The sequence below is a fragment of the Oryctolagus cuniculus genome, chromosome 10 (genome assembly GCF_964237555.1).
Source record: "Oryctolagus cuniculus chromosome 10, mOryCun1.1, whole genome shotgun sequence".
In the NCBI taxonomy this organism is placed as follows: domain Eukaryota; kingdom Metazoa; phylum Chordata; class Mammalia; order Lagomorpha; family Leporidae; genus Oryctolagus; species Oryctolagus cuniculus.
The window spans coordinates 27247014-27264804 of NC_091441.1; the positions used below are offsets into that span (position 1 = coordinate 27247014).

At 38.3% G+C, this 17791-nt stretch overlaps 1 protein-coding gene across 4 annotated transcripts in view; it reads right to left on the reverse strand.

Annotated features, from left to right (window-relative positions):
• The window catches only part of SMAD4 (SMAD family member 4), a 66392-nt gene that overhangs the window by 34849 nt on the left and 13752 nt on the right, over positions 1-17791 (reverse strand). For 3 of the 4 annotated variants that reach the window (XR_007921790.2, XM_051851945.2, XM_051851943.2), the window contains exons 2-5: positions 8408-8792; positions 7150-7324; positions 6363-6392; positions 1682-1894 (exon numbers count right to left, since the gene is read on the reverse strand). Coding sequence is in view for 3 of the 4 variants with exons in the window: in XM_051851945.2 (XP_051707905.1) it covers positions 1682-1894; positions 6363-6392; positions 7150-7324; positions 8408-8656 (667 nt within the window). In the remaining variant the exon portion in view is untranslated. Of the gene's footprint in view, positions 1-1681; positions 1895-6362; positions 6393-7149; positions 7325-8407; positions 8793-11043; positions 11389-17791 lie in introns of all 4 variants that reach the window. The other variant, XM_051851944.2, reaches the window with a different exon arrangement.

A 17791-nucleotide genomic window follows, 5' to 3' on the forward strand; every position in this document is an offset into this window, starting at 1 on the left:
AGTTTTCTGTACTGAATATTTTCATTGCACAATTCCAAGCCCATAGGATAAAACTAAACAATATAACTCAAATCAACTCATGTGAATGAAATAGGCTTCCAATTCCTCTTTTTAGTCAGCTTCTTTTCTTTCTTTTAATACAATATACTTTTGAGATCTATGGTAACATTCTGCCACCAAGTTTTAAAACCCACAGTATTTAGTATTTAATTATTAAAATCGACCCCAAAAATACCAAGACAAAATTCGCTGCATTTCATTCATATCACTTTTCTGGTCTTCAAACAAGACCCAGCCACAGGGAGAACAGTCAAACTGCAGTTATTTTCATAAGGATTAACAAAGGCACAGAAATTTAATCTTTAGATAACATAACAAAGGTAGGTAGCTGTGTTCTAGCACTAATCTATACTCAAGTGGCTGTACTGTACTCTCAAGTTTCCATCACTACCCATATCGTTGGTCAATCATATTTTCCAAACAGTAAATTAAAAGTGGACAGGTAACCAAAGCATCAAGTGATTAAGTGATTGAGGGTCCCAGTTTTAAAGTGCTCAATCTACAAGGCCCACTTAGGATACACTATCAATGGAGAGACTGTCACCTCTTAATTATGTATTGCTTTGAAGTGGTGAAATGAAAATGGGAAAATTTGGGATACTTCACTCAAAAAAATCACAATTACAGATATCAGTCCCCTATTCCAAGATCAAATCTACACTGACTCTGATCTGATATGAAAGTATATAGAATAATGCTCCTTTTAGTAGCATTCAACAAAGTATCAGTCCAAATCTACATACAGTATATTGCTGATACAATTCCCTTGGTACCCATGTACAACTAACATTTTACACACACCAAGACAAGGCTATTATTCAAACAAAAAGGCTATTTCACCTGCCAAGCATGAAATTGTCCAACCTTTGGTAATTGTGAAAATAAGTAGCTATTCTAATAGAATCTGATTATTTTGTACATCAATCAGGTCTGAGAAAAGCAGAGACTAACAGCCCTCTGCCTCCTAAGACATGGCAGAGGTAATACCTCTACTGGGAGAAAACCCTTTAGAAACAGATTTCTCATTATTTAAAAAAAAGATTAAAAAACAGGAGACAGTGATATGTGGTATTTGCCTTTATATTATAATGGACAAAATACCTAATGTCTATCTTAGGGGTTCTATGTTATTAATAATTTTGCTAAGATTCCTTTTTCTAAGTTTGCACAATGAAAAAATAAGATGACCATTATAAAGTAATAATCAAGCAAGAAAAATCAATTTTTAGAAGAAATGATGTAATTCCATTAACACAGGTCTTCATAAATATCTCTCCTCAAAACTACTCATCAGCTAAATTATTTCTCTTAAACCTATGTGACAGTTTAAGAGGCTTTCTACTTCTCTATGTGATAAAGTACAAATTAAATCATTAATTTAAATCAATACTATAAACAAAGTCATTACTACATTCAAAATGACTTATATCAACATAAGAACATTTAAGTAAATTATAATCACCATTTTTCTAGGACCCAAACACCTATTTCATACTTGGATACCTCTGAACACACTACAGCATCTTTTTTACTTACGTGGAGTTTTGCTCCAAATGACTAACACAGATATTCAACAATTAAGAAATTCAACTTGCTGACTCTGTCTGATTCTACAACTCACTTGTGGAAGCCACAGGAATGTTGGGAAAGTTGGTGGTGCCGGCAGCATTAGACTCAGATGGGGCTAACAGAGCTGGGGTGCTGTATGTCTCGGTTGATCCGCGATTACTTGGTGGATGCTGGATGGTTTGAATTGAATGTCCTTCAGTGGATAATGATGGCTGTCCCTCAAAGTCATGAACATATTCATCCTTTACCAACATGCTTGGTGGAGCTATGTAAAAAAAATCAAATGTATTTTTAAATTTTATAAGCTTCTTTTCCAAGAAAACAACTCATAAACAAGTAATATGACAATATTTAAAATTAACTATATTATAAATAACTCTAATTTAGAATTTTTTCTTATTATTTTAAAAGCCTGTATTTTATCAGCAAAAGCCACTTATATAGAGGTAGTAGCATCAACCAGTCTGACTGCCTCTGACTTCTGAAGTTCAACTATATTCCAGCAGCCTCCAGCAATGGTCCTGAAGAGGCATTCCTGAGTTTTCTGATAAACCTGTAAGTATTAATGACCTAAATATACAGATGAAGTAGGCAAAACCCAAATGGCTAGAAGATGTGCATCCAGTTGAGAAAATCAATTACTCAGTTCATACTGAGACTGAAAGCTAGCTGGACCTTTTTACTATTTCTCCACTGTGGATAGACCAGAGGATCTGATAGCTACCCAATTCCAGAATTATTATTAAATAACACATTCTCTGAAAGTGAAGTGTACTGAAAAGTTCCTATATGTTTAGAACCAAACAGAAAACTCCTGGTAAGTCAAACTGTAATTCCCCTTAGAAATCCAATCCTAATAAGAATGTCTGAAAAATATGCAATATGAAAAAAAATCAACATCTTTCAGTTGCATGGTTACAGATTAATAAACACAGATAGGACTCTACCTAATACAGCACAATATCTTCCATTAGCAAACTACAAAATGATTCCTTAGGTTGTATGAAAAAAATCTGAAACTAAACTGTATTCCTAATGCCAATTCTCTACGAAGAACCTCTCATTTGTTTGGAGGCTAATTATTTTGAGGTTTGTTTTTTTACCTTTAGCAAACAACCTTTTACAGCTTCTGAACAAACACTGCTCCAGGATTTGACAATCCACTGAACTCTAGCATTAGGTTCTTTTCTTAGAGCAGGCAATTAATATAAACAGTCTTCACACTGACATTCCCTCTTGCATTAAGAACCAACATAACACTTCCCTTATCTTTCCTTATCTCAATCTTTGAAACAATGTATTACACATAAACATTGATTAAATGGCAATTTTTATTAAGGTGAGACCATTTCAACATCATTCTAGTTTCTATGTACAACCTCTTATGCCATTTCATGCATCAAAACTCATAAAAACGTTCTTTCAAGACTCATAAATTATACTCCAAAGAGCAGATCTTTAGAAAATTTGATAGAAACAAAAAGGATACTTTAGGTATCATTAAAAAACAGATAGAAACCTAAGAAAATAGACAGAAACCTAAGGATATTTTAGGTATCATTAAAAAAAAAAAGGACCCAACCATTCATCACTAATGTTAGCCAAGTTATTAAAATAATGCAAAGAAAAATGGTTTGGGACATAAAGTGTGTACATTTGCATTTATTCAGTCTTTTATTATACTCTTTAAAAAAATTCTATGATTTTCTATGATTTTATTCACATGGATCCTGACATTTTTATTTAATTCCTGGACATTCTAGGGTTTTTGTAGTGACTGCAATCTTTTTATTGATAAACTGGTAATGTTAAATGTTAGCACATAAGGACAAAGCTACTTATTTGATGATACCCAGATCAACAGGTCAACTTGATATCCATCACTTCTTTTCAGCTGACTCTGCATTTAATGGATAATCAAAACATCTCCAAGTCCTAGCTACATTCTGCTTTTAAACAGTTACACCTCAAACTTTCCTCAATACATTGGCTAAACCTTCCCAAATTTAAGTTCGGGACTTCTAGTGGGTAGTTATCTACAGGTGTCTTTAACCAAATAACCAAAAATACATGCTTCTTAGATATAACTGAAGGTATCAACAAGGACAGAAACCTACAATTTTTGCTAACAGAAAAAAAGCAAGTTACAAAACACTGTTGTACCCTATGTTCAGATGCATCTTTGAATGTTTAAAACCATCATATACTGTAAATAAAAAACAAAGGTCCAAAACAGTGTGTACAGTATGCTTTTCATGTAAGAAAGGAGGGAAATAATATGTGTATCCTTTTTTGCATAAAGAAACACAGGAAGGAAACACCAGAAACTAATAAAAAGTGATTACCTGAGATAGGGGGAAAGGGGGGCAGGGGTGGGAGCACTTCTTTTCACTGTATACCTTTAAATAGTATTTTGATTTATGGACCATGTATTGCCTATTCAAAAAAATAAAATTAAAAAAAAACATATGGTATATATATTTTTAAAGTCCAGGAAAACAGACATCAAACTATTAAGTATTTTTCTTTATGGGCTAGTATTCAACAAATTCATTTACTGAAAAAATATTTATTGAGCACCTATATTCTGGGTGCTACTCTAGCAACTGGAATACAAATATCCCTGCCTTCATGGAGCATACAGTGTTCCTAATATTGTCTTGTTTAAATATCTAACAGCAAGTACGTATTCTCCAGCTCCTCCTAACTGTCCAGTCAGGCAAATTTCCTGACCTCTCCAAGCACCATTCTCCTAATCTGGAAAGCATGGCTAATCCCTCCTGAGAATGATGACACAGTTCTCTCAAATTGTTTAGCTCAGTACCTGACATACAATGAGAACTCTGTTAGCTGTTATTGTTTAACCATAATGTTAGAATAATCATACATATAACACACATACACAGAATGAATGTAAAATGTTCTGTGAAGGGTAAAGAATGCACTCTCCACTGCTGAAGTCCAGGGGCCTGATCCAGTCTGTTCTTGGTCACCACCAGCAGGTGGGCCACAGAACTTGCCTGATGGTATTGCCACTATGATTTACTTTTTCATTTCTCTACTAAACTATGAGCTCTTCAAAGTTGGGGGGCGCACACCTTATTTATCTTAGCATCCCTGGAACTCAACCATATGCTCATTAAATATTTGTTAAAACAAATATACAGGTCAATGTGGTCATATAAAGTTTCACAAAAGAGACGAGACTTGCTGGAAATGATTACAAGACCCCGATTCGAAAGTGAAGGAACTGTTCATTTTCTTAACTTTCAGTTATATAGCCATGTACTTTTTTTTGTCCAAATGTAGAGGCTCTGAAAAGTACCTGTTGTCACCCAAAACTGCCTTCACATAACCTCCACTAGCAAGCTCCCACAGGCATGAATACAGCCCTTGAGACACTAAGGAGACAATCAACCCATGCAACTCTATCAACAACAGGCACTCAAAACAACAGTAATTTTAGGATAGGGAAACAGTGTGATGAGCCTTCACCTTCTCAACCATTTTCATGAGGAGATTCTGATACAATTATCATTGCAGTCTCCCAACCACTAACATCCTCTGAGCTAAATGCTTTAATTCTCCAAAAACATAGATGGAGAATTAAGATGATCTAAAGAGCATTTACTTTAAAAAAAAAAAAAGAGAGAGAGAGAGAGAGAAAGAAAGAGAAAGAAAAGAGACATGGTATTAATGTCTGTGTGTCAAAGAGGCAGGGCTTGAAACCAATCTTAAAGCTACCATTCCCCCATCACAACAGCTCCTATTACCAACCAACCTTTCTCAGAAACCTATTAATCATTAACAAGTACCACAAGCACTGGAGTCTTCCTCTATTATTAGTGATATGGAAAAGTAGAAAATGAAAATAAGTAGACTGCTATGCTCTTCTTAAATTTTAAGGTCACACGATATTTCTGATCCACTCCTAAGATTCTGCAACAAAAAGATGTCACAATACTGATTTTCCTCCAGAAAAATCGAACAGCAGCACATCTTTCTATAATAATGGCTCTGTATCAGAGTTTCTCTGCAAATTAGTTCCTACAGAAATTTCAATCCATTAACAAGTTCCAAGAAACAGACCTAAAGATTTAATAGAACTCCATTTTCAAATATTACACTAGAAAACAAAAACCACACATCTCTATCTGTTTCATTTCTCACCTCAAAACACTTTTTCTTTTTTAAAAGGGATTCTATCAGCTGATTGGCATATGCTGTAAGGTGGCCTTGTTTTTTACATAAAGGTAACAAGACTAAAAAAATACTAAAATGTGTAGTTTTAAATAAATTTCAACATCATCATTCATAAAAATAAGTTGGGATAAAATGAAAGACAACTTTAAAGTGTGTATTATACATGATTCCAAATTATCCAACACCACTGGAGGTTAGATCCATTTAAATGGGCTCTGTGGATTTTTTTTCCAAAATAACCAGTTTTTATCAATTTAAAAAATATTTTTCCTTTATATTCATGTTTTTGGTACACTCTACACATTTTTTTTGAGTTCTTTATTTAACAAATGACAGTTCATGTCCAGAGAGTCAACAGCCGGTTTAAATCTAGTTTTAAATGCAGATGCACGGCCCCTAAAAAAACCTACATTTCCAAAACAGTAAGATTTTTTTCCTGTTAATGTTACTGGCACCTATACAAACTAATTCTAGGTCAACAAAAAAACAGAGGGAAGAAAACAGAAAGTTACAAGAAACAGATTACGTACCATTACTCTGCAGCGTTAATCCTGAGAGATCTTAATTTTTTAGAGGGAGGGGAGGAAAAAAGGAAACATTAATCATTACCATGAAAATATTCTCTATTACATTTTAAATTACAGGATGCAATTTCAAACTAGAGATTACAAAACTTTATAAATTATTTCAATTCAGGAAGAGCAGAATAAATGCTGTCTAGCAATAAACTAATCAGATCTACAGTACTTTTCATTCTATTTTTCAAAACCAATATTGTCTTTTAAAAAGATTTACTTATTTGAAAGGCAGAATGATTGAGAGAAAGGGAGAAACAAGGCAAGATACAGATCTTCCATCAGCTGGCTCACTCCAGACCAAAGCCAGGAGCCTGGAAATCTATCCAGGTTTCCCACATGGGTGAGGAGCCTAAGTACTTAGGCCATTTTTTGCTGCCATCCCTGGCACGTTAGTAGAAAGTTGGATTGCAAGTGGAGCAGCCAGAACTCAAATTGGCACTCTGATATGAGATGCTTATATTACAAGCAACAACTTAACCTGCTGCACCACAACACTGGCCCCAAAAACAATGCTCTTAAAGGTCAAAATATCAACTATATACAGTTAGTTTTAGAAGTCAAAATATAAGTTTGGTCCTCAGTTCAAATTTAAATACTTGTATTTCATAAAAAATGTCTGACTCTAACCTTATTGAAGTCCTTCACGATTTCTACATTTATAAGTTAACTTAGAAAAATTAAACCAGTACTGGAATCTTTCCCTTTTATGCTTCTAAGGAGAAAAGCAAAATCCACTTACCAATTCCAGGTGAGACAACTCGTTCATAGTGATACGGATTCACACAGACACTGTCACATTTTAAGTCAAATGCATACTGACAATATTTAACATGTTTTAGTTCATTTTTGTGAAGATCAGGCCATCTCCAGAGACGGGCATATATCACATGAGGAAATCCCTTCCGACCAGCCACCTAGGAAAAATACATCATTTGCTGAACATCAGTTATGTGTCAGATATTATACAAGGCACATTATATATGTTCTCATTTAATCCCCACAATCCTATAAAGCCTGAATTTACTTTGAGAAAACTAAAGCTCAAAATAATTAACATGGCTATGTCTCACATGAGAGCTAGAATAACTTAGTTATAATTTAAAGGTCTGAGCTCAGGTCTTAAAAATGCAAAAAAGTATGAATTTGTTGCAAAACCTACACCTAAAATCTAGAAATAAAATTTTTAAATATAACAAAATTTCTCTAAGTTCCTTTAATCATAGAAAACTGTAAAAGGGTTACTTCTGCATAAAAACTGACAAGTGCAACAACTGATATCAATGACATGTATGATATCAGATTTCAAAATTATAAAAGGATTAAGGATAATTTTGTTTCTAAACATAGATACAGTATCAGAAAAGAAAAAAAGGCTACAAGGATGAATACCAAAGTGCTAAAGGTAGTTCTCTCAGAGTGTGGGTTTTCTTCTGCTTTTTATTTTTATTTTCCAAATTTTCTTCATTGAACTTTTTCTGAGTCAGAACATTAAAAAACTTTTAAGATTTATCTTCGGCCGGCGCTGCAGCTCACTAGGCTAATCCTCTGCCTTGCGGCGCCGACACACCGGGTTCTAGTCCCGGTCGGGGCGCCGGATTCTGTCCCGGTTGCCCCTCTTCCAGGCCAGCTCTCTGCAGTGGCCAGGGAGTGCAGTGGACAATGGCCCAAGTGCTTGGGCTCTGCACCCCATGGGAGACCAGGATATGTACCTGGCTCCCGCCATCGGATCAGCACGGTGCGCCGGCCACAGCGCGCCGGCCGTGGCGGCCATTGGAGGCTGAACCAACGACAAAGGAAGACCTTTCTCTCTCTCACTGTCCACTCTGCCTGTCAAAAAAGAAAAAAGAAAAAAAAAAGATTCATCTTTTATATGTTGTTCCATAATGCATTTGGTACAGGATACACAGTATCCTATAGTAACTTAAGAAAAATAATTCAGAATTTTTTTTTAATCTGTCATCACAGAAGACAAAGAAAAAGTTTAGTATGAGACTAACCTGCAGTCGTCCATCCAACGTTCTCTGTATGGTAACACATTTACTAGGATGAGCTCCATTTGTAGTTATAGCTGTTATTAAAGAATCTAATTCATCTTTTTTCTCCTTCAGCTTCTTTACCAAACTTTCAATTGCTCTTTTTGCAAATGTTTCACTCTCTCCACCTTGTCTATGGCACATCAAACTATGTACAATGCTTAGACAGGCATCATTACTTGTTGGTGTATTCGTAATAGACATATTGTCCATTTGTTCAAGTTTGTTCTTTTAAATCAAATATGTCTCCAATCTCCAGAGCGATTTTGATTTTCTGGAGGCAGTGAAAAACATACGTTTTGGATAACGTTGCAAGGAAAGTTGTTAGACATGTGGTGTTCGAAATAACCTAAAAGAGAGAGAGAGAAAGATGAGAACACATTTCACAAAGTAAATTCAGCTGAGGGAAAAGATAGATTTGTTCGGTTAAGTCAAGGATCTGATGCACATACTTAAATTTGACCTTCCTAAAGTGACTTAAAATGTTGCATTCTTGACATTATAAAAATACTAAAGTTAGGTCTTTTCATTATTATAAAGGCATGCTCAATTAAGTGCTGTTCAGTGCACCAGTCACCTTAAAGCAAAATCTTCAGATTGTGTAAAAGGGTTACTTATATGAACTAGCATTTTAAAATATTATTATCAATTATAGTTAACCTAAAAATCTACCATTAAACCTAAAAATCTACCACAAATACATATTATGTAAAAATTCAGCATCTAGTATAAATGCTGTTTAGCAGTTAACATCATCATCTTTGTTAAAAGAGACCACTGGCAACAATAAAAAGACAAACACAGTTGTGCATCGTGTAACGATGGGAATATGCTCTGAGAATGAGTGATTAGGCAATTTCGTCTATGCGTGAACATCACAGGCATACTTATGGAAACCAAGAGAACTACAATGTCCCTCGGTAATACAATCGCATGGCACCACCATTGTATACATGGTCCAATGTGGCAAAACATTGTGCAGCACACATCTGCAACCCAATTTTGAAATGGACAAAAGGATTCTAAAGGACATTTCTCCAAAGAAAATGGCCAATGAGCCCATAAAAGATGTTCAGGTACTGCGATGTAGCTGGTTAAACCACTGCTATGATGCCAGCATCCCATATGATAACCAGTTCAAGTCCTGGCTGCTCCGCTTCTGATCCAACTCCTTGCTAATGTACCTGGGAAGGCAAGTAGCCCAAGTATTTGGAACCCTGCCACCCATGTGGGAGACCAAGACAGAGTTCCAGGCTCCTGGCTTCAGCCTGGCCCAGGCCCAGCCCCAGCTGTTGTGGTCATTTGAGTAGAGAACCAGTGTGATGGAAGGTATCTTTTTGTTTCTCTCTCCCTCTAGCTCTGCCTTTCAAATAAATAAATCAATCTTAAAAAAAAAAAAAAAGTAAAAAAAAAAAAAAAACAAGATGCTCAACATCAGTCATTAGCAGAACCCTCACAAACTCCTGGTAGGATCACAAAATGAAAGTGAGTTACCATGTGATTCAGCATTTCCACTTTTTAAACAATTCTCCCCCAAAAAATAAAACCTGTGTACACACAAAAAGCTGTATGTGAATGTTCACAGCAGCACTGTTCTTAATAGCCAAAAGTAGATACAACTCAAATTCCATCAACTGACAAATGCCTAAATGGGTATATCTATACAATGGAATATTACTGAGTCATAAAAAGACCACAGTGCTGATACATGTTTCAACAGTTACTGGGATGCTACAGTTTTTAGGGATGAACCTAAAAAACTTAGTTAAATAAAAGAAGCTAATCAAAAAAGGTCACATATTGAATAATCTCATTTATATGAAATCCCAAAAGAGGCAAATCCACAGAAATAGAAAGGAAAGCAATGGCTGCCAGGGATTGGGGGAAGTCAAGTGAGGAGTGACTGCTAATTAGAATGGGTTCTTTGTGGGGGTTAGGACAGGAAGGGATGAAACGTTCTACAATTTAGCACTAATAGGAGGATGGCCCAAGTACTTGTGCCCTGCACCCCATGGGAGACCAGGATAAGTACCTGGCTCCTGCCATCGGATCAGCGCGGTGCACCGGCCGCAGCGCGCCGGCTGCGGCGGCCATTGGAGGGTGAACCAATGGCAAAGGAAGACCTTTCTCTCTGTCTCTCACTGTCCACTCTGCCTGTCCAAAAAACAAAAAAAAAATTTAGCACTAATAAATAATTCTACATTTACACTAAAAATCCAATGAATTACATACTTTAAAAAAATTTTATGTGAATTATACATAAACAAAGTTGTTTTATATAATTATTTTAATGTTTTCATTTTATTTGGAAGGCAGGGGGAAAGAGGCAGACACACAGACATTACATCCACTAATTCATTCCCCAAATGCCCACAACAGCAAATGAAACCAGGAATATGAAACTCAATTCAGGTTTCCCATTCGGGTGGCTGGAAACCAACTATCTGAAGCACTATTTGCTGCCTCCCAAGGTGCACATTAGCAGGAAGCTGGATTACACTTGAACCAGGCACTCTGATAAAGTAATTGCTGAGCCAAAACCCATCCCAACAAGATTATTTTTCTAAAGACAGACCACTCAATTCCTCAAAAGATTTTACCTGTAAAAGCAATAGGGTAAGGAGCCAGTGCTGTGGTATAGAAGGCAGGGCTTCCGCCTCCAGTGCCGGCATTCCATACAGGCGCCGGGTCAAGTCTCGGCTGCCCCACTTTCGATCCAGCTCTCTGGTATGGCCTGGGAAAGCAGCTGACGGCAGCCCAGGTGCTTGGGGTCCCACACCTGTGTGGGAGAGCCAGAAGAAGTTCTTGGCTCCTGGCTTCAGATCGGCCCAGCTCCAGCCATTGCAGCTGTTGGGGAGTAAACCAGTGGATGGAAGGCCTCCATCTCTGCCTCTGCCTCTGCCTCTGCCTCTCTGCAGCTCTGCCTTTCAGATAAATAAGTAAATCTTTAAAACAAAACAAAACAAAAAAAGCAATAGGGTCAATTATTTTAAAAAGGAATTGAGGGACCGGCACTGCAGTGTAGTGGGTAAAGCAGCCACCTGCCATGCCAGCATTCCACATGGACACTGGTTCTAGTCCCAGCTGCTCCACTTCCAATCCAGCTCCCTGCTAATGTGCCTAGGAAAGCAGAAGATGGCCCAATTCCTTGGGACCCTGCACCTACATGGGAGACCAAGAAGAAGCTCCAGGCACCTGGCTTTAGACTGGTTCAAGCACTGGCCACTGCAGCCATTTGGGGAGTGAACTAGCAGATGGAGACCAACCTCTCTCTACCTCTGCCTCTCTGGAACTCTTTCAAATAAATAAATTAAATAAATCTTTAATAAAAAGAAATTAAAATATAGGAAATGGATACTAATCAAGAATCCATTCAACACTTAAAACCTTAAAGAGCTTACTTGACTTCAAGATCACACATGGAACAGGAAAAAGGCCATCAGCTCAAGAATAAACAAGGTAAAGCAGGGCTGAAGCCTGCCCTTTGCATGATGGGTTAATTATTTGTTCAATGATGTTCCAGACTGCACTTTTATTTTACTTTGCTATTTATTTGAATCTTATCCCCTCCCCAAATGAATAAAATTCACCCAACATTCTTCTATAAAAATCTGTTCCTCTTCAGATGATCCCGATTTGTTAAAGCATCAATTTCATCCAATGACCCAGTCTTGGAAAGTATGGCAAACCATCTCTGATCTCCCCGTTCACTACTCCCACATTTCCTCACAGAGTCTTCACCTTAATCATTTTTTGTGCTCCCTCCTTTCTATTCCCCATGCCACTGTTGTAGTTTTGAGCCTCCTTGGTGTTTATATCAATAACCTGGTATTTAACCCTTGCTTCTCTCTATTGTTACTCCTTTTACATTTAAACTTGTCTGTTCAACTCATTATAAGCCTCAAGCAGAGAAGTACTTTTTCACCTCTTTGAATACTTATCATTTACCCATACTCAATAAGTATATGTTGACAACTAAAGATTACTTGCATGGGGAGTTTTGGAATCAGAGATCTGGATTAGAATCATACTTTTTGGGGGCCAGCATTGTGGCAGAGCAGCTGCCACCTATGACACCAGCATCCCATATGAGGGCCAGTTTTGAGTCCTGGCTGCTTTACTTCCAATGCAGTTACCGGCTAATGTGCCTGGGAAAAAAGCGGAAGATAGCCCAAATACTTGAATTCCTGCCACCCACATAGTAGACCCATATGGAGTTCCAGGTTTTTGGTTTTGGCCTTGCCCAGCCCCTACCACTGTAGCAATTTGGGGAATGAACCTGCAGATGGAAGACCTCTGTCTCTCCCTTTCTCTGTAACTCTTTCAAACAGAAAAATTTTTTAAAAATCTCACTTTTCATACTAATTGGGCAAATAAAGTTACAGAACTAGCCAATGCCTAGAGCAGTTCAAAAGTCTTTATTGGGACTAATTTCCACTTCAAGAGCATAATGCCGCCGGCACTGCGGCTCACTAAGCTAATCCTCCGCCTTGCGGCGCCGGCACACTGGGTTCTAGTCCCGGTCGGGGCGCTGGATTCTGTCCTGGTTGTCCCTCTTCCAGGCCAGCTCTCTTCTGTGGCCAGGGAGTGCAGTGGAGGATGGCCCAAGTCCTTGGACCCTGCACCCCATGGGAGACCAGGATAAGCACCTGGCTCCTGCCATCGGATCAGTGCGGGGCGCCAGCCGCAGCGCACTGGCCGCGGCGGCCATTGGAGGGTGAACCAACGGCAAAGGAAGACCTTTCTCTCTCTCTCTCTCTCTCTCTCTCTCTCTCTCTCTCACTGTCCACTCTGCCTGTCAAAAACAAAGAAATAAAGAAATAAAAGAGCATAATGTTTCCAAGGCACCATTCTTCAAAGTTGTTCTTTAGGTTTCTGTCACATTCCAGGAGAGATGCAATCATCAGCTACCCTGAATGGGTCCAGACCCTGAAGCCAGGGTAACACCTGTGCAGAGGGGTCAGAAAGTATCCAAAGGTCATCCTTCATTTCGTTTTTAATTTTTTTAGTTTTTATTTATTTGAAATACAGAGTTACAGAGAGAGCGAGCCAGAGAGAAAGTTCTTCCATCCATTGGTTCACTCTCCAAATGGCCACAACAGCCAGAGCTGAGCTGATCCGAAGCCAGGAGCCAGGAGCTTCTTCCGAGTCTACCACACAGGTGCAGGAGCCCAAGGACTTGGGCCATCTTCTACTGCTTTCCCAGGCCATAGCAGAGAGCTAGATTGGAAATGGAGCAGCCGGGACCTGAACCAGAGCCCATGTGGGATGCCAGCACTGCAGGCCAGGGCTTTAACCCACTGTGCCACAGTACCAGCCCCCCTTCATTTCATTTTAATATTAAGATCTCTACCCCAGAAGGAGCTTAACCCTTATTACCATAATACGCACCCTACATAGGAACATGATTCTGAATGGCACCTGCATGAACTTGTACCCACCCCAACATGCAATGACAAGAACTTTTCCTCCTCCATCTTCATTTTCCTTTAATGCCAAACATACTTATTTCCTCTTGCTTGGGGAAGCCAAGGCTTTGGAAACAATTCCCTGTGGTTTCCAGATTTGCTGCAAATAAATTATTTTGTGTGACAACTTCTACTGGGGCATGTCTTAATTAAACAGGCCAGGTAGCAGATCCACATTTTTGTTATTTAAACTCTATGACCTGGCATAAAAGGAGCATATACAGAACTCAAAGGAGAAAACTTATATAAAATATCTGGTACATGTCATTCAATAGAAAGTAACTATTGTCTGAATACTAAAATGTTTAATTGTTTTAAAGGGAAATTTTCCTAAAACTTACTATGCATTTTCTCCTATTGAAATTCATTAAAGAAAATGAAGGAAAGCAAAGAACAGAAGTAATCCTCTGATCTGGGACTAACAACACAAAAGTTGTGATGAGGCAAGTAAACTATATAAATGAATAACATGTGCTAGGTGTAAAGAAAATTACTACAGGCCTGCACCGTGGTGTAGTGGGTTAAGTCACTGTCTACAGTGCCAGCATCCCATATGGGTGCCAATTCAGGTCCCTGCTGCTCCACTTCCCATCCAGCTCCCTGCTAATGCACCTGTGAACGCAGCAGAAGACGGCCTGAGTCCTTGGACCCCTGCACCCATGTGAGAGATCTGGAAGAAGTTCCTGGCTCCTTGCTTCAGATCGGCTCAGCTCTGGCTATTGCAGCCATTTGGAGAATGAACCAATGGATGGAAGATCTGTCTCTCTCTTAAAAACAAAAGAAAATTACTAAAGAATACAAGTGCCTGTCCATCCAAAGTGGGCAGCTACTACACACTTCCAGAAGTGGCAATTGAGAATGCCAGCCCACTGCTGCCAGATCTTCAGAGAAAGTAAAACACGTCCATCAGTATATGAAATCACATTTTTAAGTAGCGGTGACTTTTTCATGGAAAAAAGAAGGAAGAGAGAATGCGAGAAATCACTGCATATGCCAAAAAAAACCTACAACCTTAACTCAAGTACCACCGAAGAGAACCACCAGTATGGAATCAGTGAGGGCCAAGCTTCACAATTTAAATTTCTACATTGAAAGCTCTAAGACATAGCAACTATACCTGTCTTACTCACTATTATATGTCCAGTTCCGAGGACAGGTAAGTGTTTCATGTTGTCCAAAAAAATCCCTTTTCGTATGTGCTCTCAGATGTTAGTTCATGTTAAACATCAAGACACATTTATCCACTGAGTAAAGTTCTAGCCAACCTTCAAAGTACAGCTTAATTTATCAGTTTTTCCCAAACACTGTCTCCTCTCCTCTTAATCCCAAAGAATTGCTTCACAAGTGTGTCTATTGTATGTTCCCTTGTGTGCTACTTAACTCCCTAAAATTTGAAACATATTCCTATAACAGCTGAAAACATTTTAATTATTTGATTATGTATTTGTCTCACATTGTTGACACAAATGTTTAAGTTGTAGAAAACAGCCACATTTTCACCTTAGAAGTTTCTAACACCATGCATAGTTCCTCACATATACCAGGCAAGTGTCTGTGCATTAACTACTATAGTTTTCTATTCTGTAGAATTTTCTTGCAATAAATTCCAAAGCATACAAATACTTTGGTTGAACTCATTTTCCACTATTATGTTCCAAAAAGATTTGTACCAATTTATAATTAAAGTATTTGAATGTGATTATTTTAACCACAATCTCACCATCATGTCATCATTTTAAAGTGTTTGAGTGGGGTCAGCATGGTGGTGCAGCATCCCATATGAACGCATGTTCAAGCCCTGACTACTCCACTTCCAATCCAGTTCCCTGCTAACATGCCTGGGAGCAGCAGAAGATGACCCAAGTGCACTCACTCAGGATACCAGGAGGAGGCTCCTGGCACTGGCCTGGCCCAGCCCTGGCCATTATGGCCATTTGGAGAGTGAACCAGGGGATGGAACACATCTCTTTCTCCACCTCTCCCTCCGACCACCACCACCAACTGTCTTTTTCAAAGAATTACAGTAAATCCTTAAAAAATAATAATAAAGTGTTTATGTAACCACAATCTCACTATCACATGTCACCATTTGTAAAGTTTATTCTTTTAGGGTACCTAATGGTATTTCACATGTTGTCTTAATTTCAAGTTTCTTTGAACACTAATAAAATGACCTTGCTTTCATTAATTTATGGATTTATTTATTTGAGAGGCAGAGACCTCCCATCTGCTGATCCTCTCCCTAAATGCCCACAACAGCAAGAACTGCACCATGCTGAAGCCTAGAGAGTGAGGAACTCAATAAAGGTCTCTCACATGGATAGCAGGGATCCACCTACTTGAGCCATTACCTGTGGCTCCTAGGATAAACTTTAGCAGGAAGCCAAATCAGGAGCAGAGCCAGGACTCCACTTAGAGGATCTAAGTACCCCAAGCAGCAGCTTAACCACTGGGCCAAATGCCTGCCCTATGACCTTGCTTTGTTAAATAAGCTTTCTTATATTTCTTTTGACTTTGTTGTATTCCTCTGGCCACAAGTGCCTGAAACAACAGTAGAATTTCCTTGTATAAGAAAAAAAAATCACCACAGGGATATACAGATGAAGTCCTAGTATAGTAGACACAGGCACAATACTGGCATGAACAAAATTACATGATCTAATCAAAGCTCTAGCAGTATGACTGGTCATATTAACATTTCTTTCAATTTTCATATGTAAAATGGGAACAATATTTGCTATACGAACTTTACAGAATTACTCTGGTAATCAAATATAACAGTATATATAAAAGCAATCTGGGAATCATAAATTGACCAACTCAATAAACACAGTATCTATCATGTGCAAAGCACTAAAAAGTAGTACATAATCAGAAAGGGGTGGGGCCAGCGCTGTGGCATAGCAGGCAGAGCTGCTGTCTGCAGTGCCAGCATCCCATATGAGTGCCAGTTGAGTCCCGGCTGCTCCACTTCCAATCCAGCTCTCTGTTATGGCCTGGGAAAGCAGCAGAAGATGGCCCAAGTGCTTGGGCCCCTGCATCCACATAGGAGACCCAGAAGAAGCTCCTGGCACCTGGCTTCAGATTGGCACAGCTCCAGTCATTGCAGCCAACTGGGGAGTGAACCAGTGGATCGAAAATATCTCTCTCTCACTCTCTCTGCCTTTCCTTCTCTCTCTGTGCAACTCTTTCAGATAAATCTTTAAAAAGGGGGGGGGGGTCCCAACTTTATCAGAACATTTCATTTTTATAACAGATAATTTATATCACCCCCAGCCATGCTGAAACAAAATTCTAACCTACTGATATTTTTTAAAATTTGACAATGTCTCAACTGTAATATAAAGGGGAAAATATTTATATTAAAAAAATGTATATTTTAACATATAAGTGCTGAAGCACATTAACTTAGAATGTAAAATAAAGAGGCTAGATGCCTGCATTAATGCACAGAATCATAAACAGCCACAAATTCTGACTTTCCAGATAGGTGTGCTACATTGGCAACTCAAATAGCACCACCACATGCAGTTGGTGACATGAATTTTCCCTAATGGTAAACTTCTGATAAAGTTCCAAACAAAACAACTTCAATTAAGAAATCAGATTGAAGAAACTTAATTCCTAGAAAACTGGAATATATATTAAAATGGAATTAGTTTACTAACTGAAAGAATTAAAAAGGAGAGAACAACCCAACTTGGGAAGCGGGATACACAGCAGACTCATAGAATGGCAAATGTCCTAAACAGCACTCTGGCCTCAGAATCAGCCCTTAAGGCGTTCGGATCCAGCTGAAAAGCCCATGAGAGTGTTTCAGGCATGGAAAGCCAAGACACTCTGGCAAAAAAAAAAAAAAAAAAAACCTAAATGAAAGATC